The sequence below is a fragment of the Dysidea avara genome, chromosome 9 (genome assembly GCF_963678975.1).
Source record: "Dysidea avara chromosome 9, odDysAvar1.4, whole genome shotgun sequence".
NCBI classification, from domain to species: domain Eukaryota; kingdom Metazoa; phylum Porifera; class Demospongiae; order Dictyoceratida; family Dysideidae; genus Dysidea; species Dysidea avara.
This window is the reverse complement of record NC_089280.1, coordinates 34,196,790-34,224,461: the sequence shown is the minus strand read 5'-3', so window position 1 is coordinate 34,224,461 and position 27,672 is coordinate 34,196,790. Positions and strand designations below refer to the sequence as shown.

Genomic DNA, 27,672 nt, shown 5'->3' with positions numbered 1-27,672 from the left:
CAAACAATTCACCCTGTAGAGAGATCAGCTAGAAGAAGTTACCTTGTAGGGAGTTCATGCAACTATGGAATAAGATAGTTTAGCTAGAAGAAACCACCTTGTAGAGTTCAGCTACAAAGAAACCACCATGTAGAGAGTTCAGCTACAAACAAATCTCCTTGTAGAGAGATCAACTAGAAGAAGTTTCCTTGTAGAGAGTTCAGCTACAAACAAATCACCCTGTAGAAAGATCAGCTAGAAGAAGTCACCTTGTAGAGAATTCAGTTACAAAGAAACCACCATGTAGAGAGTTCAGCTACAAACTAGCGACCTTGTAGAGATATCAGCTAGAAGAAGTTACCTTGTATAGAGTTCAGGTACAAAGAAACCATTCTGTAAAGAGCTCAGCAACCTGTACAGAATTCTGCTACAAACAAATCACCATGTAGAAAGATCAGCTAGAAGGAGTTACCTTGTAGAGAGTTCAGTTACAAAGAAACTACCATGTAGAGAATTCAGCTACAAACTAGTGACCCTGTAGAGACATCAGCTAGAAGAAGTTATCTTGTAGATAGTTCAGCTACAAACAAATCACCCTGTAGAGAGATCAGCTAGAAGAAGTTAACTTGTAGAGAGTTCAGCTACAAAGAAACCATCCTGTAGAGAGTTCAGCTGCAAACAAATCACCTGTGGAGAATTCAGCTACAAACAAATCTCCCTGTAGAGAGATCAGCTAGAAGAAATTTCCTTGTAGAGAGTTCAGCTACAAACAAACCACCCTGTAGAAAGATCAGCTAGAAGAAGGCACCTTGCAGAGAGTTCAGTTACAAAGAAACCACCATGTATAGAGTTCAACTACAAACTAGTGACCTTGTAGAGACATCAGCTAGAAGAAGTTACCTTGTAGAGAGCTCAGCTACAAAGAAACCATTCTGTAAAGAGCTCAGCTGCAAACAAATCACCCTGTAGAAAGATCAGCTAGAAGAAGTCACCTTGTAGAGAGTTCAGTTACAAAGAAACCACCATGTAGAGAGTTCAGCTACAAACTAGTGACCCTGTAGAGACATCAGCTAGAAGAAGTTATCTTGTAGATAGTTCAGCTACAAACAAATCACCCTGTAGAGAAATCAGCTAGAAGAAGTTACCTTGTAGAGAGTTCAGCTACAAAAAAACCATCATGTAGAGAGTTCACCTGCAAACAAATCACCTGTAGAGAGTTCAGCTACAAACAAATCTCCCCGTAGAGAGATCAGCTAGAAGAAGTTTCCTTGTAGAGAGTTCAGCTACAAACAAATCATCCTGTAGAAAGATCAGCTAGAAGAAGTCACCTTGTAGAGAGTTCAGTTACAAAGAAACCACTATGTAGAGAATTAAGCTACAAACTAGTGACCCTGTAGAGACATCAGCTAGAAGAAGTTACTTTGTAGAGAGTTCAGTTACAAAGAAACCACCATGTAGAGAATTCAGCTACAAACTAGTGACACTGTAGAGACATCAGCTTGAAGAAGTTACCTTGTAGAGAGTTGCAAACAAATCACCTATACATAATTCAGCTACAAACAAATCACCCTGTAGAGAGATCAGCTAGAAGAAGTTACCTTGTAGAGAGTTCAGCTACAAAGAAACCATTCTGTAAAGAGCTCAGCTGCAAACAAATCACCTGTACAGAATTCAGTTATAAACAAATCACCCTGTAGAAAGATCAGCTAGAAGAAGTTACCTTGTAGAGAGTTCAGTTACAAAGAAACCACCATGTAGAAAATTCAGCTACAAACTAGTGACTTTGTAGAGACATCAGCTTGAAGAAGTTACCTTGTAGAGAGTTCAGCTACAAAGAAACCATTCTGTAAAGAGCTCAGCTGCAAACAAATCACCTATAATAAGTCCTATATGCAGAATTCAGCTACCAACAAATCACCCTGTAGAGAGATCAGCTAGAAGAAGTTATCTTGTAGATAGTTCAGCTACAAAGAAACCATTCTGTAAAGAGCTCAGCTGCAAACAAATCACCTGTACAGAATTCAGTTATAAACAAATCACCCTGTAGAAAGATCAGCTAGAAGAAGTTACCTTGTAGAGAGTTCAGTTACAAAGAAACCACCATGTAGAAAATTCAGCTACAAACTAGTGACTTTGTAGAGACATCAGCTTGAAGAAGTTACCTTGTAGAGAGTTCAGCTACAAAGAAACCATTCTGTAAAGAGCTCAGCTGCAAACAAATCACCTATAATAAGTCCTATATGCAGAATTCAGCTACCAACAAATCACCCTGTAGAGAGATCAGCTAGAAGAAGTTATCTTGTAGATAGTTCAGCTACAAAGAAACCATTCTGTAAAGAGCTCAGCTGCAAACAAATCACCTGTACAGAATTCAGCTACAAACAAATCACCCTGTAGAAAGATCAGCTAGAAGAAGTTACCTTGTAGATAGTTCAGCTACAAACAAATCACCCTGTAGAGAGATCAGCTAGAAGACGTTACCTTGTAGATTGTTCAGCTACAAACAATTCACCCTGTAGAGAGAGCAGCTAGAAGAAGTCACCTTGTAGAGTGTCCAGTTACAAAAAAAACAACCCTGGAGTGTTCTGTGATAAATATATGTATTATATATATATATAATTTGTACATTTACTAATAAAATCAGAAATATTTAAAGTACATCTGCTTCATCTTTTCTTCCTGTGGCAAAGAAAAAAAGATAGGTTAAAAAAGTTCCAAAGCAGGCCATAGGCCGGCTTTGGGGTATACAAATACAAAAAGAAGTGAAATCTAATCCAAAACAGCCAAGCTGTAAAAAACGAGTGCGGCCCTCAAAAAGGCTATGGTGAAAAAAGATGTGAAATCCAAGGTGGCGGCCAAGAAATGGCTGTGATGGTACGTTAACGGTAAAAATTTTAATAACAACAATTCAGGTGAATTTTGTGCCAAGACCAAGCGGCACCAAATTCACCTGAATTGTTGTTATTAAAATTTTTACCATTAACCTACCATCACAGCCATTTCTTGGCCGCCACCTTGGATTTCACATCTTTTTTCACCATAGCCTTTTTGAGGGCCGCACTCTTTTTTTACAGCTTGGCTGTTTTGGATTAGATTAGCTATACCACGGGCACTCGTGCTTTGCCTGTATATACACACTCGTGCCTGTGGTATAACTATTACATATATGTGACCGGATCTGCAAAAACAGGACATAATCGCATTTTTTTCGAATTCTTGTTTAGTAAATATTTATAATCTACTTAGCTAAGTGTGCCCACTGGAAATGTTTCAGCTTCATATGCCAATAACTTTGGGAGTTACAGCCCTACAAAGTAGCAACAACAGAAAAATTGATTTGTACAGCAAGTATAGGGAAAATAAATTACAGGTGCTTACAAAAACGGTTGTAACTTACCAACGGATTGAGGCACAGAGCTAAAATGTTCATGATAGTGTTCGCCATGAACAGGGGAATCAATAACTAAGTAAGTTTTTCCTTTACTCACCCTTCTTCACTGCATACAAAGGCAAAATCCATGAAGAAAAATCAATCGCGTATGATCTCTTCAACACGACGTAAACAAATGCTCATAACTTATGTATCCTTGGGTCTGCTGCAACAAAATCAAGATTTTCCAACTCCTCTTGAGCAGGCAAATAAGATAGTATCCAGGTTTTTATTGTTAGTCCCTTCCTTCACTAAGTAAGAGAGGGTAAAAAATTTATGGATTTTTTCAATAATATGTAAGTATTTCGCTCAATGTATTCAATGCTTTATACTGTAAATTTAGGCTTGTGCGATTATGTCCCTTTTTCGCAGATCTGGTCACATATATATATATATGCACATTTACTGATAAAATCAGAAATATTTGAAGCATTTAACATCTGCTTCATCTTTTCTTCTTCCTGTGGTAAAGAAAAAAAAGATAGGTTAACAAAGCCCCAAAGCCGGCCTTTGGGGTATACAAATACAGAAAGAAGTGAAATCTAATCCAAAACGGCCAAGCTGTAAAAAGAGTGCGGCCCTCAAAAAGGCTATGGTGAACAAAGATGTGAAATCCAAGGTGGCGGCCAAGAAATGGCTGTGATGGTAGGTTAATGGTAAAAAAGTTAATAATGACAATTCAGGTGAATTTTGTGCCAAGACCAAGCGGCACCAAATTCACCTGAATTGTCGTTATTAAAATTTTTACCATTAACCTACCATCATAGCCTTTTTGGAGGTGCACTCTTTTTTTACAGCTTGGTTGTTTTGGATTAGATAGACTTTTAACAGACCCTTTGCGAGGGTCACTAATCTCTAATCAATAAGTACCACCCCAGAGAATGGGTCTGCAAGGATAAGACTCTTTGTAATGATGGAGGCAAGGCAAACTTAATGATCTAGCTGCATTTATGGCAACTATCTAATAAGGCAGTCACAGGTGTATATCATAGCTATATGCTATATATATATACCAAAAAAACTAAAAAAATAATTATTTAAAATAAAAATGAATATCCAAGTGATAAAAAGTAGAGAAACAAGAGAAATAAATGATTATTAACAATGTAGCTTGGTGGTAAATCCCTACTTTAGCATTGAGTGAAATTATTGTGATAATATATCAATAAATATATATAGGATTTTATCATCATTGTAATATATATATCCACACAAAAACAGCCAAGCTGTAAAAAAATAGTGCAGTCTGAAAAAGCTTGGGTGAAAAAAGTTGTGAGATCAAAGGTGGCAGCCAAGAAATGGCTGCAATGATGTTAATGCAACTAAATTTTAACAATGCAGACATAGCCATTATTAAAATTAATAAGCATGAAGATAATTGCAGCCATTTCTTGGGTGCCACCTTTGATTTCACAACTTTTTTCACCCAAGATTTTTAAGGCCACACCATTTTTACACAGCATGGCTGTTTTTGAGTGGATTTCACTTATTTTTGTAGGCTATAAGGCCCCAAAAACCAGCCTATGGCTGACTTTAGGATTTGTTTTGAGGATTCCAATAAAATATAAATAGAATGTTCTAGAACAATCAATCTAGAACTCCATTGGTAGATGTACTGTATGCTTTACTTCAATATTTGGTAATAATAATTGTAATAGCTACTTTAATAAAGTGCACATTTTTGAGGACTTCTAATAGAACACACATATATTGTTCTAGAACACACATAGATTATTCCTAGAACACACATAGATTGTTCTAGAACACACATAGATTGTTCTAGAACACACATAGATTGTTCTAGAACACTCTAGAACAATCTAGAGCTTCCACTGGTAGATCTAAAAGATCTGTGAAATTATAAACCTTTAATTAAAACTTGTAATGTAAACAGATTTAATAATAGAGTTTTTATTTATAAGCAGAAATTAAGTGAAGTGATCAGCCAAGATAGCGGTGGTTCAGTGGTTAAGGATGCAGGTGTTAGGTACGGAGGTCCCTGGTTTGAAACTCTGGTAAGTTTTTTCAACTTTTTTTGTGCACCTTTTTTTACCTTGTGGTGACTGCTCTATTAGAGTATCTCAATCCGGCTATTTTACTCTTGTTTGGGTTTTGCTTTATAACTTTGTAGCTGTAAATCTGTTGCCTCTCATACCATCAAAAGGCACTGCTACAATGATCAGCCTATGTACACATGAATTTTCAAGTTATTCCCATACTTGGTTTACCCTGTAGCTGTGACAAAAGTTTCATCTTCTTTTTACGTGAATAAATGTTTATAACTCCTTGGATATTTATCAGATACATAGCAAACTTGGTACGTGAATTCACCTTTATACACTCTTAATTTGTGCCAAAGATCGATGCAATCGAGTTACATGTTTGCATTTTATAGCACTGCTTGTAAAGTGTGTGAAAAGAAATCGAAGAACCCATAGCCCCCATGGCTTAAGAAAAAACAAACAAAAAACAACGAAGAAATTAAAATGAAACTTTAAACATCTGTTTATCTTGCAAATGGGTCTTGCAAATTTAATCAAATTTGCTGTGTGGTGTACCCCACCTGGGGGACAGCTATAATGCAAAAATGGTGTGCATTGGAGAAAGAGCCATGGAGCTATGCACACATGAAAAAGCTGTTTTTCTTTCTTCCTGCCAATATACTCACGGTGTGGCGCGCCGGTTACTTGGCTGCTCTTGATTAGGTGAATTGCATGTGGTTGCTTTTAACATTAAACTTGTGACTGGGTGTGTAGGGGCCCACCGATTATGCTGCCATAATAGTCAGCATAATAGGTACCTGAAAACATTCAGGACAATGCTAGCATAATTGGCAAAACATTTGTGCAATACTATAAATTCTTGCTTAACATAATGCACATCACAAGAAAAGATCGATACACTCTAATAGAAAAGCCATGCAGTAACTTAGAATAATCGGGTAGTTGATTGTTCTACTAGAGTATGTCAATCTTTTCTGTGACATGCATTTTGACAAGCAAGGATTTACAGCCTGCGTTTCAGCCACTTACTATATTTTCCATTAAGTGCAAATATATTAGAAAAACATGGGAACTGAGGTATAAATATTGATCATAATTTGAGCATAATAAGCAAAAGTTTTGAGCAAGGCAGTATAGAATAATAGGTAAATAATGAGCATAATCGGTGGCTCCCTATGGGTATGGACACACACATGCACACACATTATTACAGGAAACAAAAGCATGCACTGCAGTTAACTTTCAACCTTTCAACTGACTGTGGGGTGCGTGTCTAAGGACAGTGCTATGATAACAGCCTTTTTAAGAACTCACTACTTGGTTTGCTATTATATCATTTACTTGTTAATATTACGTTATAAACTTGAATGGCTTCACCATGTAAGCAACAGCAAAGAAGTTGTATATCAACACTACACAATAACTTGTGTCTAAGAAGATGGATAGAGCGTAGCAAGCATAAACAGTGCACTATACAGCGATACCCATGAAGTGGCTTGTTAATCACAACGTTGAACAGTTGACAATTACAGTTGACCTGGCCAATTGTTAATCAGCAAGCCTAAATCCTACATCTCTATTCCTCTTTACTGTAAAAGTACGTATGTAAAGTTCTGGCTGTGAAATCATTGAGAAACTTAAAACAGCTTCCATCATCGCATTTCCCCTACAGACATTTTCTAAAGTTTGTATTACACATGCTTACATATTTACTTACTATCAGTATTCACAATGGTAATTGTTGCAGGAGTTTTGTTGCTAACAGTGACTCTATTGGGTAGTGGATTGTCTATCATCAATGTAAATGTTTCACTTTCTTCCAATATATTATCATCATTTAGTGGAACTTTAAATAGCACACTGGTTTTTCCAACAGGAAATGTGACATTGTATGGTCCAGAATCATAATCAACACCTCCTCCTATACCATTATTACTACTATTAACATTTTGTGATGATGTTACTTCACTCACTAGTGGCAGTATTCTCAGTATCTCTAACTTGTACAGTAATATCAGTTGATGATGGGTTACTGAGAACTAGTACAGGTTGTGCTGGTCCATCATCTTCATTAACATTGTACATTGATTGGTTAAAGGTGATGGTGATATCTACATGATGAACATAATGTTGCAATAAATTAATCATCACAAACAATTGATGATTTACCATCATTATCCTTAATAGTCACTATGGTCTGATTGGAATCATTAACAATAACACGATCAGGTAGTGAGTTAAGAGCAATGCTAAGTTCAAATTGTTCATTGTTCTCCAATATATTATCACCAGTTATAGGAACCTCAAATGAAGCATTGGTCACTCCAGCAAGAAATGTGGCAGTATATTGTCCAGAATCATAATCAACACCACCTCCTGTGTATTATATATCACATTAATTAGGTACTGTACATGTGGTAGTACACATACCAGTTGCTGTAACATCTCTGCTTTGGACCATTAAAATGATAGCCATCGATGATGGATTGTTGAGAATGAGATCCACTATTACATTTCTTTTTCTACTGTTACTTCTCTCATTAATACTGTATGTTGTCCTACTAAACCTTACATTGACAACTATAATAAAAACAAGGCTTTGGAACATAATTTATGCTGTTTCCTACACTCACCATCATGGTCCAGTATAGTTACAGTAACATTATTACTACTAGTAACACCATTGGGTAGTGATGATGGATCAATAATAAGATTAAATGTTTCTGACATTTCACGAATATCATCATCAGTTATTATAACACTAAATGTAACATTATTCTCTCCAGCAGGAATTGTAGCAGTGTATGGTCCAGAATTGTAGTCACTACCTACACAATAATACTACAACTGACTCTACAATGAATGTAATTATACTCACCACTAGCAGTAACACTATTACTATTCACTATTAATGTGATGTCAATTGATGATGGATTACTGTGATGTAGTGTAATGTCAACTTTACCATTACTTTCATTAACACTGTATAGTGACTGAGTGAAACTCACAGTAGAAGCTTTAGAATAATAATTATAATACTATAATCATTGACTCAGTACACATTAACACTTACTGATGATATTGATTATTGTGACTATAGCTTGACCTTGATCACCTCGACTAACCCTACTAGGTACTGAAGTAATATCAAGAGTAAATGTTTCATTTTCTTCCAATATATCATCATTAGCTATTGGAACATCAAATGAAACACTGGTCTGTCCAGCAGGAAAAATAACTTTGTATGGTCCAGGGCTATAGTCTGATTTGTCTCCATCTCCTCCTGTAATGCCATGTCAATCTTGTCACATGGTGATGTTGATTTACTCACCAACAGCAGTGTTGTTGCTATTCCTAACCATTACAGTAATATTAGTTGATGATGGGTTACTGAGAACTAGTACAGGTTGTGCTGGTCCATCATCTTCATTAACATTGTATGTTGACTGACTGAAGTTGACTGTGATGTCTGTAGAAAATTTATAGCTATGTATATAACAATTTACAAGAATCAATACATAGTAGTGACATCTTTAAGTGTATTCTATCATTTTAGTGGTGACATCTTTATAATTAAAAAAATTATGCTGATAATTTCATAAACATTTTTGTTGATAGTATAGTGATTCCTAGCATAAAGTTTTGTTGACAATAATTCACATTAATTATCATAATTGCTAAGATTACTAACAATGGCAGTTAAAGGTCCACCAAAATGATAGAATACACTTTGGCTATAATCAATCCATGAAAGCAGACAAGCTGTATAAGAAGGGTGCAGCCTTCAAATGCTTGTGTGAAAAAGTTGTGAAAACAAACATGGCAGTCATAAAATGGCTGCAATGATGTTAATGATAATCATACAGTACGATAGTACTGTATATTAGGGATCAAGAAGATTTAGGCTTTTCTTGCCAAAATATCATCCTAAAACCAATCTTACAATACCTTCATGGTGTCCTGACAGTATTGGTAGTAAAACACCAAGTCCAAAAGTGCCTTCAGTGTGATCCAAAAAGCCTCTAGTAGGTTGCTACAAAATTATATTTAATCAAATTTTCTGCTGATGACTGACTTAGCCTTCAGATAAGCGTAGCTTGATAATGGCTAAGGTTATGGGCCTGATGTTTTGACTGTTTGATGTTGCTTCAGCCTGATAGGTGCCTTTTGGCATACCACAGTACGTACAATGGACTTACCTTTGTCCTCCTTTGTGTTCCATTTCCTTTTGCTGACAGCCCAAAGTGTCGATTTATGATGGCGCATGATGGCTTCCCCATGTTTGTAAATGAGAATCATCTGAATTTTCCATGGTGACTGGATTGATTGCAGATGCACTTCTCCTATTGTTCTTCACTGTGTAATGGGCTGAACATAGCTGATAGTGAAGTGTGATGGCCACTTCACTTTTGAGTGAGTAGTTGACAGTTGGGCTGCTCGCTCAGATGAAAACATTAACTCTGGCACCATTCTTTCTTTTAATGTGGGTTCACCAGCCATAATAATGTTAAGTAGACAAACACATTAATATAAGGAGGAATTTTAAGTTAGGGATAGTAGAAAAAAGTAGAGAAACAAGGGAGATTGCCTACACCTACAGGCCATTTAAACCCTAATTCAGTCATGGGTATTGACTGAATTAGGGACTAAACGTCCACTAGTATATCTGCAAGTGTAGGCGACCTCCCTTGCTTCCCTACTCTTTCTATGATCCCTAATCGAACTTTAAATTCCTTATACTTGTAAATTTTATTAAAATTTATTATCATTGCAGCCATTTCATGGCCGCCACCTTTGATTTCACAACTTTTTCACCCAGGATTTTGAAGGCCGCACCCTTTTATACAGCTCGACTGTTTTTGAATGGATTTCATTTCTTTTTGTGTTTTAAATAACCATAAACTGGCTTTGAGGCTTGTTTTTATAATAATCAACGTTCTTGTCATCTACGGAGAGTTAAAATGACTATTATATAAGATAAACTAGTGCTCTACCAATACAGAAAATACTAAGCAATAACTAATTGTGACCCACTGAGCAAAAACCGGCCATTTTTGCAAAATTCTATTTTGTACAAAAACTTATTGAAATAACCAGTTTAAACTATGCATACTACATAAAAATTTTATGCATGTTTTAATTGTTTGATTATCTACTGAAACAAAGTTCAAATCAATAAAACCTATACACCACCAGAATTTCCTGTTCATTGAGAATAAGAAAATCTTTTGTTTCGTGGTTGTACAGCATATGTTACGTGAGTTATGGGTGCTTATTTACAATTTGGTAGAAATTAAGTTTACCGTTGTCATTTAATTGTTGAAATGGTCTTCTTGTCCACACAGAGAAGTGCAAGGAAAAATCTATACCTTGATCAATGTGCCAGTTCATGGTCAACAGACTGAACTTAACCCCATCTTTGTAGCTTGTTTCAGCTGTGAGTTATGATCGATTAAATAAGCACCTGTAAGTTATTTGCCGTATTGTCACTGTACAAATCGAGTTTGTTTCTGTTAAAATTGTCTAGTGCTATAACTCCAAGACCATTCATCACAACAGGCTGAAACTTTGACTGTCCACTCCTTTGTTACTATAGATAACAGGAAGCAATAAAATGAAATTTGAGGAATGTGCGAAAATGGCTGGTTTTTGCTCAGCAGGTCACAACTAGGTCATACTCTATAATTTCGTGCTTGCTTGTTCAGCATGGCTATGGCTATTAAAGTTGCATTATTGTGTTTGCATTTATTTGCAATAGTTCTCTATGTATATGTTAAAGCATAGCTGCGAATGCTATATGAAAAATAAAGTACTTGGCCTCGATGCTAATAAAGCACTCGGCTTCGCCTCGTGCTTTATTAGCATCTTGGCTGCACGCCTCATACTTTATTTTTAATATAGTGCGAGCAAGGCAATGCTTTAAATGATTTATGGAGCTTTCTACTCGTGTAGCTTCACCATACACTAGGACTCGCAATTAACATATGTTGCATGAATTGTTAGTAGCCTGAATGCACACAAACTAGTTTAATGTTTAACAAAGTAACTCACGCGTATTTCACTATAATTATTTTGGCATAGTAGACGTTCATTGCATCTTTGGCAGGTTTTGCTCGCAACCCACAATCGATTCAATTGTTAGTCATGCACATGGTGAAATATTTCCGTGATATCTCCAGGACTTGTAGGTTTACATTAACAAATGTAACAGCAATGTTACCTTCTCCCACCCATCATCGAAGCATTTAGGTATGCCTATAAAAGCAATCTAGTAGTAGCAACCAATTGGTGGGGTTCAGAAGGGTTCACCATGTCATTAAATTACTCATAAGAAAAGCTTTCAATTGGCACCACGTTTTCACTTATTAATTACTCTGTACAAACCCTATGCGCTCATGTGAGTGTGTCGTACCTCCTCTGCACTTGCACAAGGGCCGCAGGCCCGAGAGCAAGTGCATAGATATCAGGCAAAGCATGAGTGACCGTGGTATAACCAATATGTTCTACTTTGACACACTCAGCTGTTATCATTTCTCTTATACAGAAACCAAGTAAGCTGTGATTGTGGGATTGAATTTTACCAAACAAGATGTCGTGCAAGTATTCTTAATAAGGTGCAACCATTCCCATATTGTCCACCACCATCTAATGCCTGATGCTGCTATTGTGTTCAACATTACCTTAGTTTAAAGATATTTAAACTCCATTTAGTGTTGACCACTTGAATATAACCTTCAACATGTATCTTTGCCTCTTGGATGCTGCAGTAGTTCTTTGCCTCCCACAAACTGGTGTTAGTGGTGATGGTTTGGTAACTGTACCCAGGGGCGTAGCCAGGATTATTTGAAGGGGGGTTCCAGCACCAGCATTGAGTTACCAGAAGCAGGGGTCTGGGGGTGCAGCCCCCAGCCACCGAGAGACTTTCAATATTTTAATGAATCAAAACTCATCAAATTGCTATATTTTATGCAAAAAGTACATTAATTATGATGCATATAAGTGCCCCGCAATGAAGGTAGTACTAGATAAAGCCACCTAGTGGAAACAGACAGCATAACACATAGAGACACATAGTAATCTGTAAGTGATAGTTATCTCACTGTGGTATAGGAGCCATGAATCCACTGGTACAAATGGAATGACTTACAATCAAAACAATATAACTATACAAATATGCATAGCATGAATTCATTTTGCATAACACAAGTGATAAATTACTGGAGCTCTATATCTTTAAACACTGCACACCAAAGCTATAACAGTGTAAGGTCATGCTAAGTTTTGTATTTAATGTTAGAAAGTCTGAAAAACTTCATATGGACATGGATATATTTACATACATGTTCTATTAGAGTATACCTGACTGCTCTATTAGAGTATATACATGACTGCTCTATTAGAGTATATCAATCTTTTTAACAAGTTTTAAAGAGGCCTAGGGCTCATGTTACCTCTGTAAATCCTCCCTGAGAGATGAATGCAAGCTTTATCAATTGTTGTGCTGTGCCATTACACTATATTACTCACTCATTTTGTCCTGCCACACTAAATGGTGTGTTAGGATCCTGCTTGCAGAAGTCTAAATTTTACAGGGGGGTTCCTGAACCCCCCGGAACCCCCCTCCCTACGCCCCTGGTACCTCGTCCCGGCTGTCACTTTGGGTTAAAATTATCTAGTCAGAATTTGAGGTCAAATGTCTACAAGGCCCTTATTTTTCAAGATAAACAGATACAGTGCTCCCGATAAGAATTCTTAAGTGCCAGGACATAATGTCCTGACAAATCCGGACAAATGTATACATTGCAAGGACACAAGTGACCTATAACACTACCTGTAGTAAGCATTCTCTGATGTAAGGCACTGTGGCTGTAGGCATTCCCTTTGTTGTGCTGAGGATAGACGTTCTCTTATGTCTAAGATACTATTACAAGTGATTTTGTGAGGTTTCTGAACAGCAGAAGGGTTAGCATTGGTACATTAGTGGTCAGTCTCTGGGGTGGCTTGAATGTTTAATCTCCTAGCAACCAAGAGACAGCCATTAGTAGTAAAGTAAACAGTAAACCAAATATGCACATCTTGGGCTTTTTGAGCTCCATTGATAGGACATTATGTCCAGCCAAATACAATTATGGTCAGACATTGGCTAATTTGTATGGAAATTGTCCGTTGTCCGACAGTTATCGGGAGCACTGCAGATAGATGTGCAAGGAAGGGATTTGGTGCACAAGGTGTTCTACGCTACAAATTCCTTCCTTTCGGCCACAGAAAGGAGGCCACTACACCAAGGGGCAGCCTTTCACCCAAGTATTCAGATTCACTTGTTCGTAAGTACCCAACCTGCAAGTGCATAGCTTCAATGTCCTGTTTATAATGAATTGCTATAGTCTGGATTTTTGCATAATAAAGTCTGGTAGTTATATGCATGTAAAAAGTATTTTGTAGTTCAAAGTGATTGCAGTTTCAAAGGCTCCTGGTTTAGTTGACTGCTCATATTAATTCTCAGAGTTGCAAACTTTTCTCTTTAAAAAACAACAACAAAAAACAACTATTTAGCTGAAGATCAGGCCACAACCTTGAGTATAAGTACACATTCTTGATTACATTGCAATAACTACTAAAGTTTGTATCATAAAAATTGTAAGTTAACCCTTAAACACACATGAAATTTTTGGGGAATGCGTGTTTACACATTTCACGCATTTATGGCGACATTAGGTGGGGCAGCTCAACTCCTTTAGCCTAAAACTACACACTGATCAACATTCTATTCACTGAGTTACTTGAGGAAGGTTAAATAAACACTGAAACAGTGGAGACTTACTTGTTATGAAGCGAAGAACAACAGCGATCTATGTTATCAGCTTCTTGCCATGTGTTTAACTTCAGTTGTGGGTTTATCACGTGAACTTTGTATGGCCTAATGTGACATTTAATACTGAAGCAAAAAAACCTTATTGGAAGTCGACTGGAACAACCTTCATCAAGTTATGAATCATTTTATAAATGCATGTAAAAGTTTTTCGTGTTTATTTAATGAAAAGTTGATTACACGGCGAGTTCTGGCATCATGCTTTAGCACAAAGGGGAAAGCCCTAGGTATCCTTATTACAAGTAGAATGAAGTAAATTACTTAGCCATATGAGGTCACAGCCATGTGTATTTGCCTATTATGCGCGCTTAAGGGTTAAAACAATTCTAGAATTCTGACACTACCTGAGTTGTGGTCCTTTAAGTGTAGTTGTATAATTACTTGGGATTGACACACTATTACTTTAATGAAAACAGTTAGCAGCTCCAGCATAAAAGTCATTGAATTTCTACAGCATCTTGTATTGTGTGCTACATTCTTTGACATTTTATTTTGCTAGATTGCATGATGGTTGTCGTTATTTTTCTTATTTTTGGGAGGTATGGGGGTTTGGTCAATTTGCTAGGACAGTTACTACCCAGGATGGGAACTACCCAGGATGGGAGCCACCCAGCGATCAGGTTCCAGTATATTAAAAAACATGTCACAATGGTTTGACAGTATTGTAGTAGTCAACTATGTTGTAACATTTGTACATAGTTACAACACTGGCGATATGGTGAAAACACTTTTAGGTGAGAATATGCTTTCTATATTGACCAGTGATAGAACAATTACTAACTACAATATTAAAACACTGGTACTGAACAAGCCAACCTAGTGCGCATGGCTAAACACCATTAACACATGATGTCGTTGATTAATTGCCAAAGACCAATTGGTTTTCCTCAAAGTATCATGGCTGAAAGCCAGACAGTAATTTTGAATCCAATAGGACAGTTGCTAATAATGTAAAGCAATGCCATAATGATTTTCTTTCAAACTAATTATTATAGTATACAATCCCAATCATTTTACGAATGTTTTGTTTGCTTCAGAGCTTGTAGCAAGCAGGTTCTTCATGGTAAAACTATGTTTTATAGTAACTGATGATGTCACTATCCGTAGAATATCCAGAAAGGTTTAGCTTTAAAAACTGCTTTCCATTTCAGCTCTATAAACAACCATACTATAACTTCAAGACGGGAGGGAGGAATGACTAGTTCAATAATCCGTTTCGGCTCTACAAAGTACCATATTTCCTTCAAAGGAGAGGGTGTGTGTAACTGGTTTAATAACAACACTGAAGTATAGCTAACTATTGGTATCCCACGCAGTACTATATTTGACATGATGGAGTTAGCTAACAGGAACTGCTTGCTGACAAAGTACATTGCATAAACATGCATTTTTAACAACAGTTGTCCAAACCCCAATGACTTTGAGAATAGTAGTGTAAATGAATTATTTGAACATAATAATATATAGCTAGTTGTACACCACGCATATCGTTCATCATTTGAATAAAACGCATCTGAAATTCATGGAGAAGTGTAGAGGACATCCACGCCATACCTAATGAATTTATTATGAAACTTCGTATGATTGTGTTAATAAGCCCGTGGCATGAGGGGGAGGGAGAGGAAGCAGGGTTCTGAAACCAATCACAGAGGTGGGGTAACGCATTACATAATAACAACATTATTATTTTGTAGTAACGAGCGTTACATAATAATAGTATTATTACGTTTGTAGTAACGAGTAATATAACGTGTTACATGATGAAGTAGCAAGTAACATACATAAGCTGGAAATTGTAACAAATGTATTCTTTTTAAGGTACATTGTAGTCAGCCTAGTGACTGGTTGGGTCCAGTCAGCACTGGAGACAGAGTTGCAGGCATGAACAAAGAGTGATAGTGTATGGAGAATGCCTTTGAGGCCAAGACACTACAACAAAGTATTTTTTGTGGCTGAATTACACCTTGCCCATGTTATCTGTAGCTGTAGGCCGGTAGCTTGTATTTAGAAGGCTGGACCTACTGTATAGCTGGATAAATGTAATACACCACTAGTTATAGCCCTCAAAGTACCAAGTAGTATGTAACCAGTTACTTTTCCCTTGAGCAATAAGTACGTTACGTGGCATAGAAGTAACGAGTAATATGTAACAAATTACATTTTTAGAGTAACGATCCCACTCTGAGTCTAGTCAGCACACAAGAAATGAAATATTGATATGCTCTCTAATTATTACTAGGCATTGTTATATTAATCAAAAATCTTTGCTGAACTACAAAACTGCACTTTCCAGCACTCAAGCATATTAAGCATCTCTAAAATAAATTATTGTACCAGTAATGATTACTCCTAAAGGTTTTTCAAATACCTTGTAAACGTAAGGTATCTGGAAACCGGAAACCAGTCAGGAACGTTCTAGGACTTCCCTCACCACCACAATCACTAAACAAGGCAAAGCTACTAAAAACAAAAGGCACCTGAAATGATTACATGTAGTGATTGTTAGCTAATTGTGCCAGAAGCCAGGAACTCCTACAATCACTTGTTTATACTGTATACCCTAGGGGCAAAAGGAATGAACTCACTGAGAAGCACTAGTGGTGACGAAGAATATTATCTGCTATTGTTCACCTCACGTTCGACCATATGTCATCTGGCGTCCAGCAATTTTTGGAGATAGCAAGGCGAACTCCGACCAGCATGATTGATTGGCACAACTGAGCTATGGCTACTCTCGAGTCAACAAGCAACTGGGAATCCAGACCATCATCAGCTTCGGTGCTGGCCAATAGTACACACATTGTCAACTGCCACTTGTTGAGCACATGATACATCTGCACATGTGCAAGTATTCTTATTAAGGAGCAACCATTCCTATTATTGTCCACCACGATCTAATGCCTGATGCTGCTATAGTGTTCAACATTAACTTAGTTTAAAGATATTTATTAAACTCCATGTAATGAAATTAGCATACATCACACCATCTCTGGATTTCTTTTTGCTGCAGAGCAGTATCATCTACAATCTCCAAGGAATGGGGTTTCGGTTTGGAATCATAGTGCAAGAGAGTAGAGAAATTGATTTGTACAACAACATTACTGAAAACAATCTCTGCCATTACTTGCAAGTACATTGGTGGGCACATAGTTTACACTGTTCATTGTAAATTGGCAACCCCCTAAGATAAAGTATTAACCCTCTATTCACTCACACATAAACAATGAGCGTAGATTATTAACACCTCACTTACGATCATTATCCACTATAGTCACTGTAGCACTATCAGGATTACCACGTCTAACACCAGCAGGTAGTGTGTTACGAATAATAGTAAGACCAAAGTCCTCATTGCCTTCATATATATTATCATTATTTATTCCAACATCAAATGGAACACTGGTCACTCCAGCAGGAAATGTGACAGTGTATGGCCCAGAATCATAATCAACACCTCCTCCTGTAACATTATTACTACTATTAACATTTTGTGATGATGTTACTTCACTCACTAGTGGCAGTATTCTCAGTATCTCTAACTTGTACAGTAATATCAGTTGATGATGGGTTACTGAGAACTAGTACAAGTTGTGCTGGTCCATTGTCTTCATTAACACTGTATGTTGAGTGATTGAAGGTGACTGTGACAGCTAAAGAATTACATGTTAAGATTAATATTATTATACAACATACAGCTGTGTATAAAATGATCATATACACAATAATTGTTGCAGTGTCAATATGGAGTTAATCACAAATTAATTGCAAGTTTAATCCATGCTGATGTGCGCTGGATAGGGCTGTAATCAAGTAATATGCATGCTCATGTATGTGACTTGACTTGGCAGCAAAAATTGAAGGAGGAAGATGAAGTCTTCAATTTTTTACTGCAAGAGGAGAGCTGAGGAGAATGAGACAAGGATGTGAAATGGTGATTTGGTGGCTATATAGATGGTACTTATATTAGTTTTATTAGCTACTACTGTATATTGTTTTAACATGGCTAACTATAACAAAACATAATCACTGCAGGAATATACAGGGATAATTACACTCATAAGGTAGATTGTTTTATATAGTAATCTGGTCCTTCTTGGAAGGAATACCTTTTCTGTGGCATGTTTATTGTAATTGATTCCCTCCAAGATGTGGTGATTAAGTATGTAAGCTAAAACTGGTAATTGAACTGAATTATTTAGAGAAATCTGGTAAATAGGAATAATAAAGTAGGGAGGAGCCACGTATACCTACCAAAAACCCCATTTTCTATAGGAATCTTGGGTCAATAGGTTAATTACACAGCGTTTATGTCTACCGTATTACAAACAAATGCATGTATCATACATGTTTCAAGTTACAAAAACGAAGCAAAGATATCCAAGAAAACATTTGATTACTGACTTTTACATCATTTACACATTTCAGTGTCTTCTATGCAAACACAGTTGTAACTTGAGTAGACTTCATGTAACATTTTGTTTCAATAACAAGCATTGTAAACATACCAGACTCTTTTACTGACCACCATCTTTCTATAATTTATAAAGTCTCATTTACTCATATGCAAGTATATAGTACTGCATACTGGAAAGTTAGTTAGTGAAAGTGTAAATGATGATTTAGTACTGGATCAGTCTAGTTTAATGCCTTTAAATTTTGCTATACAAGAAGATTATTTGTGACCCAGTCTGGGAAAACCGGTCTTATTGCTTATTTAAAAGTATTGAGAAACACCGGTTTTAAGTATTTAGTGTGTTGTAGCTTGCCAATGGTTGAAGCTATGTGTACCAAATTTTCACACATTTTATACCAATTCCTTACCTTCCAGAGCATCCACTGTGCAAGTAGCTAACAACTAAGTTTCCGGCCATTTTAGGTAGTTTTTAAACCAAGGTTGACTGTATCAGGTGAGCTGCTAAATGGGTGGGAGGCAGGGGGGCCTGGAAGGCGGGCAAGATGGTGTTCAAAAATTGAGAAGGAAGGTGTAGGGATGAATTAGGCCAAGTTTTGGGCCATTCAAGTCATCAGATTGGCTAAAATGAAAGGAAATTCACAGCAGAGGTACTTATTCAACACCACAGAGCTGTACAGCCACATGCAGTCATCCCCAGGCTGACCAGAGCTCCACTAAGGCACCACACCACATGTATGGATCGCCACTGGGCTTGGGAAAAGCAGCCAGCAAAACCAGACCACTCAAGTCTAGCTGATTTTGATTGTGAAATTAGATAGATTATTCATGTAGCATTGTGTCCTAGGTGAAAAATCGAATCTGCTGACATGGGCGATAAGACCGGTTTTCTTAGACTGGGTCACATTTACACTTCACTTACGATCATTATCAACTATAGTCACTCTAGCATTATTAGGATTACGACGAGTAACACCATCAGGTAGTGTGTTACGAATAATAGTAAGACCAAAGTCCTCATTGCCTTCATATATATTATCATTATTTATTCCAACATTAAATGGAACACTGGTCACTCCAGCAGTGAATTTGACAGTGTATGGCCCAGAATCATAATCAACACCTCCTCCTGTAACATTATTACTACTATTAACATTTTGTGATGATGTTACTTCACTCACTAATGGCAGTATTCTCAGTATCTCTAACTTGTACAGTAATATCAGTTGATGATGGGTTACTGAGAACTAGTACAAGTTGTGCTGGTCCATTGTCTTCATCAATACTGTATTTTGAGTGATTGAAGGTGATTGTGACAGCTAAAGAATTTCATATTATACAATATACAGCTGTATATTAAATGAATACATGCACAATAACCTAGGCCAGGAATTTTGGTGACAGGTTTCCAAATTTTCTGTCACTTAAATCTAGGGGGTCTGGGGGCATGCAAAACTTTTTGAGATTTAATCTAGTATAGTTCCTTAAAAACATCCTTAAAGCTGACATTTTAAACGTGTTAGGAATTGATTAATGTAGGCTGCTTATGCTTGTTCCTGCTAACATAGTATCAGGAGCAGGCTAAAGAGTTAAGTGGTGAAGCTATCTCAGAAGTTTGAATCACACAAGACATGGGGGGCATGGAAGGGGGTATGAAGGCACGACCCCTGGAAAAATTTCAGGTTGTAAACCTGAGATACAATTTTAGACTATTTTTACTGTGTTGACACTAGTACTTGGCGGTACTGAAATTTGAGTATTAGTAACAGGAAATTATCTCTGTATATCGGTATATAGTTAGCTTGAATCCTATACTGACATTTTGATATACCGGTTATCAAAGACTGTCATGGTATGATAACTGGTTATGTTAGTTTATCATGATAAACGGTATTACTGGTAGCACTAGCTGGTACAGGTATGAACTAAATAACTTTTAAAATCTGGACAAATTGCACAATCACTGACCATGGGAAGGACAGAACATCCTATCAAGGAATAAGAAGATACATGTGCAGGCTTGGTTGGGCTGTTTATTGTACTACTAATGATAACTGTAACATGTAACACTTTGACACCTTAGATCAAAGGAATTCCAGAGGATACATTTGCCATGTAACACTTTCACGCCTCAGATCAAAGGAACCACCTGGGCTACAACTGGGCACTGATTATATAAACGTAGATGCTGAAATCGATTGTGGGGATTGAATAATACTCACATGATTAGGATTCACAACTTGGATTTTGCCATGAAAGCCACACAGATGGAGAGCGTTTTGTTACCCTCACCATCCTACGAGTTGAAAAACATTGGGCTAAGGTGAAAACTAGTGCTATAGCTTATTCATTCGATTGTTTCCGCATGTTTTCGAATACGGACACACCCCCATCATAAAGCTACCACTCTGCACGGAGTAATTACTCTACAAGCAAGCTTACCTGTCTAGACCTTTAGTGAACTGCGTAGTTTTCCCATAAACGATTCAATAGCACTGATTAAAACATTAAACTCGCGTAATGGAAATTCTCCGTAATATTTCTAGGATATGTCCGTTTATCATAACCGAATGTAACCAGAATGTACTAGCTGCTGACCCATAATCGAAAATTTTAGGCATGCATATATAATACATCCAGTGGCTGCACTCGTATTGGCTTGGGTGATTGATCGCCTACAGGCTATCAGCCTAATAAGTGTTACATATTAGCTGTAACACGGGCATTCAGGCTTTGCCTGATATGAATGCCCTCTGCCCTTGGGCAGTCGGGCATACATATCAGGCAAAGCCCTCATGCCCATGTTACAACTATTACATGTCTACGTAGCTCTTTACAGGGAGACATCTAAATGTACACCGGTGTGCATTAAGATGTATCCTGGGAAAGTGGTTATACTTCTAAAAGAGCAAGCCACTTCATCAAAGCAAGCATGGCCTTGATGTGGATGAAGTAGTAGTACCGCCCTTTGTTTGTTTTATGCAAGCTCAGACTGAAATCGATTGTGGGAATAAATTAATGGTCATGTGATGATTACCATAAATTGAAGTATTGCCACAAGCAGTATCCTTGCCATTCTACAAGTTGGGAAATGTTACTTAAAGGTGAGAACTAGTCTTACAGCGCATTCACAAGTTTTTCGGCACATTTTGAATTCAGACACGCCCAAATAAAAAAACAGCCAAGCTATGAAAAAAGGGTATGGCCCCCAAAAATCCAGGATGAAATAAGATGTGAAATCAAAGGTGGCGGCCAAGAAATGACTGATGGTAGGTTACTTGCAAAAAATTTAATAACGACAATTCAGGTTTGTGTCGCCTTCTCCAAGTTTCAGCATCAAATTCACCTGAACTGTTGTTATTAAATTTTTTGCGATTAACCTACCATTACAGTCATTTCTTGGCCACCACCTTTGATTTCACATCTTTTTCACCCTGGCTTTTTGGGGGTGGCACCATTTTTTTGCAGTTTGGCTGTTTTTGATTAGCAATCACTATTTTTTTTATACTTCAAAGGTGGCCTTTGGTCAGCTTTGGAGTTCTTTTACTTGTCTTTTTCTTTACTACAGAAAGAAGGAAGAGCTGAATTCTGTGGATATTTTTTTATAATGATGTAAATTTTTTTACAAAATTTAATACTGGATGAAAATTATCACATGTTCTCTCTCCTACAGGTAGACCAATCTCTACAACGTAATTTATTTGTAGTTGAATACTCTACAGAATGACTTCCAGTATAGCTGGACTTTCTTCAGACTGATTTTTGTAGCTGAACTGTCTACAAGGTGACTTGTTTGTAGCTGAACTCTCTGCAGAGTGACTTGAATCCTCCACCGGATGACTTGTTTGTAGCTGAACTCTCTTTAGGGTGGCTTGTTTAATACTGAGTTCTCCATAGGTTTGTAGTTGAACAGGGTGACTTGTTGGTAGCTGAACATTGACTTGCTTAATAATACTGAACTCTCCACAGGGTGTTTATTTGTAGCTGAACGCTCTAGCTAAACTCTCTGCAGGGTGACTTGTTTGTAGCTGATCTCTCTACAGAGTGTGACTTGTTTGTAGCTGAGCTCTCTACAGGATGACTTTTTTGTAGCTGAAATTTCTCCCGGATGACTTGTTTAATACTGAATCCTTTACATGGTGATTAGTTGGTAGCTGGTGACTTGTTTGTGGCTGAACCTTCCAAATGGGAACGTGTTTGTAGCTGAATAGTATCTCTACTGAGTGACTTGTTTGTGGCTGAATAGTATCTCTACTGGATGACTTGTTTGTGGCTGAATAGTATCTCTACTGGGTGACTTGTTTGTAGCTGAATAGTATCTCTACTGGGTGACTTGTTTGTGGCTGAATGCTCTACAGGGTGGCTTATTTGTGGCCGAACTTCCACAGGGTGATTTGTCTGTAGCTGAATACTCTACCAGGTGACTTGTTTGTGGCTGAACTCTACAGGACGACTTGTCTGTTGTCAGTGAGTCCATAAGTGTAACATATCTTGTAACATGTAAATGAGGTGTGCATAATCTTATATTGGCTTAGCTACCCATGCATTCCTCCTATTTGGGAAAAAAACAAAAAACAACAACAACTATTTTATATCTGGCCCTGCATATGAGACAAATCCACAAATTACAACAATGTCTAACAAATTTTTGATTTTATAGCTCCCACGCCATACTACTACTGTTACACCTGATGCATGTATACTATCATCACCCATTACACATTTACCACATTGGGTTTGTGCCACCGCCATGGCTATAATACTTTCAACATTACAACTACTAACACATATAAGCACATTGCAGTCTCTACAAAGACCAACAAAAGAGCAGAGTGAGGGCTAGCCAAACAATAAAATAAGGTGAACAAAAAAATTTAACCATCCAGCCCTGGTGCTCAGGAAAAAACCCAAAACAGCACATTTTGCTGTGTACGCACAAATAAAATGGTCCAAATCCTGCAGCTGCAGATCACTCATCCACAACACCATTAAAAAAAAATTCAATGGGAGGGAGGGTTGGGATCCAACCTGTTCACACACGTGGCCTAGAATGAATTAATACACACCTCACAGCCTTATATACCAGCATCAAGTGACACTATTACGTATTCACATGTGAGCTTATTTTCTTGCTAATTCACTTTGTTCAAATGCCAGAAAATAATACACTTACTTGTTTACAGTGTGTGTTGTAGTTATGGTCTAGAATGACAAGTTCAATTGCATTTTATCATACTAAAAATGTTGCAGCTTTAGGTAGTATTTCAGCAGTAAGGAACCAACAAACCAGTATGATGGAATTTTTAATGTCCCACAGTATTACCTTGCATAAAGCATTGTGATCCTTCCAAGACACAACCATTTCTTACTGTGCTCCTTTTCTGGAGATAGGGTTGGATGCAAACATTTTGGGAGCAATGGATTGGGGTTATTGTCCCATTCATGTACATTGGATATATGATGTACCATAGATTTCCATTTGTCCACAAGTAATTGTGCATCACCACTGCATGTTTGCGCAGACCACCACAAGTGATTATACATAGCATGGGCTTACCAAAATGCTTTGTCTTGACCTTCTAATCTAACTTCATTGTGACACTTTTAGCCAAGTGCCACATATTATGTTGGTGGTCAATAAGAGGTAATCAGTTGTCATGGGGATGCTACACCAATGTGTCTGTCTGTAGCTATAGTAGAGATATCGACATGTTGTATCATTAATTTCTCAAGACACCGTCACAACACAACCCTTTTTTTCCATAGCTACTGAACTACCAGTGTCAGTACACTGTACTAAGCGGTAGTATAGCTGTGGCAGAGTCCATGAGGATGATTAACACTATAACCAGGACTGTCACAACAACCATCACCAGACAGGTATAACTGGTTCCCTTTTAAGTATTCAACTACAGCTTCCCATTGCCTTGTGTAGGTGGTATGCACAACAGGATACACATACTTTTTCAGGAAGTCATAATATCGTTTTCCACAAAATATTGCTAAATTTAATACATCTGCCAAATTAGCAATGCTTGTGAAGGTCAGACCACAGAGAAGTATAGCAGCTGATTACCAGCTGGCACATGATTTACTGTTGGTTGTGACTGACTGTGTAGTATGTGTCCATCAGGGCACATACCATTAACCACAAGCATTGTACCTACAGTGGAAGACTTCAACTCTACCTCTACACCACAACTATGGCACCGTCAAAATAAAAATTAGTAGCTGAGTTCAAAAACAAAGAATTTTCTATCTCTGGCTATACCACCGTCATTCTCCTGGATGGTCTCGCTCACACTGTCATCCAGATGGTATGACTTACCTTGTTCTTGTGCCCTAGAAAGTTGACAGTTGGTGTACACGTACATAATACAAGGAGTCTTACACTACATCATAATCAACACTAAAACTTGTTGTGGTCTATGCAGGTGATGCTGGTGGGATAGGGGAAGAGGCATCCAAGAACATGTCAACCTATCTGCCAACATCCGTTGATGGTACTGGCTGGATAAAGGTGGTTTTGTCCAGATCAAAACTCATGGTTGTGAGTCGTGAGGCCAAGGAAAGTAGGGCATGTGATTGCCATGTGTTATTTACATGAATGGTTAATTCTAATAAAACACTCACCCAGAACCAGCCTTTAAAACTATTCTCTTCTTAAAAAAACACCTCACAATACAACACAACCTTTGGTATAATGTTATATAAACAATTAGTAAATAAAATGTCCCTTTCATATTTTAGTAATGCCCTACAACATTTTGTACAAAATGTCCTATTCTTGTTCTTCTCCTCCTTTACATACTTGTTAGAGCAAGAGGCTTAGTGAGGCCAACATTTTCTATGCTTATATCTTAGACTGTGTTAGCTCCACAGCCTTGAATTTACTATCACAAGTTCTTTGGCTAGTTAAGCTTCTTCAGTACAAATCTTGGGACTCCACCTCCCTTGCGAGAAGCCACCATAAGCAATTTTCTCAAAGTTTGGTTCAGTCACTCCTGTGTTCCATGGGACAATCATACGAAGTAGTTTCGCTCAATTCTGACCTGTTGTTTTTTTGGGAAGTGGTGAGCTGACTTCCATAACCATGCTCATAAGATAATAACATTGTCTATGCTAATAGCTTAATTTGTGGTCTTTTAGAACCCTATCTTAAATTAAAGACACCTCTAAAATACATAGCATTTACTCAAGTAGCAATCTACACTAGTTGCTATATAGTTTGCTAAACTGAATTCGGTGCAATTCTCTGTAAGCATTTATTTGCAATCAACGCTAGGTAAATCAGTATAGTGAACTTACTTTCAGCACTATTCCCTAAGTGTGAAAGTGTTTGTTTACGATAATGTTAAGGGTCTGAAAGTAACATCAAAACACTTACTTTGTTTGTGCATTATGGGGCAATCCAGTTTAACACATTACATCATATTGCACATTCTCACCTGCCATTTGTCTGGGAAATGGTGATAAACAAAACCAGCCTTTACTCAATTTGTTGATGGTTTAGTGGTGCCCAGAAGCCATACCCTAAATAACTATTGAGGTTGCAACACTACAAGTACCTGCCTACTTGAACCAAACTACATTCTTTGGTTTTTGGAATGCACACAACTCCATGTCCCAAGCCAAAGGTGGTTTGTATAAACTAAGCTTTAAGCATTAATTTTTTTTGTTTTGATTATGTTACCCAGTGACAAAAATGTGCGATATCCTAAAACAAAAACAGCCTTGGGGCTGTACGCTGCCAAGAAAAGTAGGATCAATCAAACAAGCTTATTCAACATGGCCGGTGAATAATTTTCACCATGCTTTACTTCCTCTACTATAGCACAATGTTCAGCCTTACTTACTCTGACCTTATTAAACTTCCTATACTTGGCAGGTGCGCAAAAAGAAAACACTGTAGGCACAGCCTTATTGTTGAACTGTGGCTTGTGCTCAAAACTCTCTAGTACAGACTTCTTAACAAAATCGTCCTTTGTAAAATGGTGACCACAAGCGCAAGCATTCTCCTCTTCGATAAGCAAATCCACCAATTTTAGACTGTTGAGCCACTACAAGGACACACGCATCAATGCGGGAACTGGCATTCACGAAAAATTTTAACTTGCTTCAACAAGATGGGCTCCTTCAATGGCAAATGATGAAAGCTGGTACCCTTAGGGACACAGCATTGGTCGTTGTCATAGTTTATGGTGATACAGTAAAGAGGCATTCTACTCTAAATGCCACCGCCTCAGCAAAAACTCGTCTAGTTCGCACAAGCATGTGTTTTGAGAAAATCAAAATTTGGTGAAATTACACATGATACAAAGAAAATTTTATGTAAGTTTTAATGAAACCATTACTCAGGAAAGGAAGTCTTAAATTGAATAAACTTATACATCATCTTATTCGCCTACATGGGGAGTTTGAAAATCTTTGTTTTGCTTCTGTAGCCCCAATGGTGAGTGTGTCACATACATTTGTTTATGAAGTGGTAGATGTGAACAAAATCGTCGCCGTTTTTTCAGTAAAACTGCCTTCATATGCCTATGCGCAAGTGACTGCAGGGCTAAAACTATACCTTGGTTGATCTGCCAATCCATGGTGAACATTGTAAGCCGAATCTCAACTCTGTAGACTAATCCAAGTGGAAGTTATGGCTGCAAATGTAAGTGCCAGTACTTTATTTTTAGTATAGTCACTGTACAAATTGATTTCCTTGTTCTCCCTACTTTCTAGCACTGTAATTCCAGAACTACTCACCATAATTGACTGAAACTTGGTGAACCATCCTTGTACAATGCAGATAATGCTGAGAAAATTAAAAGAAATTTGAAAGATGTGCAAACTAGATGGGTTTTTGCTGAGATGGTCACAAATATCAATCATACAGTATGATAGTTACTGTATAGTAGGGACTACAAAGGAGTAGGCATGGCCACCGAATTAATACCACCCAAAAACCAGCCTCAATTTTCCTAAATGATGA

At 37.4% G+C, this 27,672-nt stretch overlaps 1 protein-coding gene across 2 annotated transcripts in view; it reads right to left on the bottom strand.

Annotated features, from left to right (window-relative positions):
• Positions 1-27,672, bottom strand: part of LOC136265542 (uncharacterized) — a 139,081-nt gene that overhangs the window by 74,346 nt on the left and 37,063 nt on the right. For both annotated transcript variants that reach the window (XM_066060415.1, XM_066060416.1), the window contains exons 8-19: positions 19,874-20,011; positions 19,615-19,821; positions 17,794-17,931; positions 17,535-17,741; positions 8,744-8,881; positions 8,486-8,695; positions 8,291-8,428; positions 8,046-8,240; positions 7,843-7,992; positions 7,582-7,788; positions 7,386-7,523; positions 7,130-7,333 (exon numbers count right to left, since the gene is read on the bottom strand). In XM_066060415.1, coding sequence (XP_065916487.1) covers positions 7,130-7,333; positions 7,386-7,523; positions 7,582-7,788; positions 7,843-7,992; positions 8,046-8,240; positions 8,291-8,428; positions 8,486-8,695; positions 8,744-8,881; positions 17,535-17,741; positions 17,794-17,931; positions 19,615-19,821; positions 19,874-20,011 — 2,070 coding nt within the window. The remainder of the gene's footprint in view (positions 1-7,129; positions 7,334-7,385; positions 7,524-7,581; positions 7,789-7,842; positions 7,993-8,045; positions 8,241-8,290; positions 8,429-8,485; positions 8,696-8,743; positions 8,882-17,534; positions 17,742-17,793; positions 17,932-19,614; positions 19,822-19,873; positions 20,012-27,672) is intronic.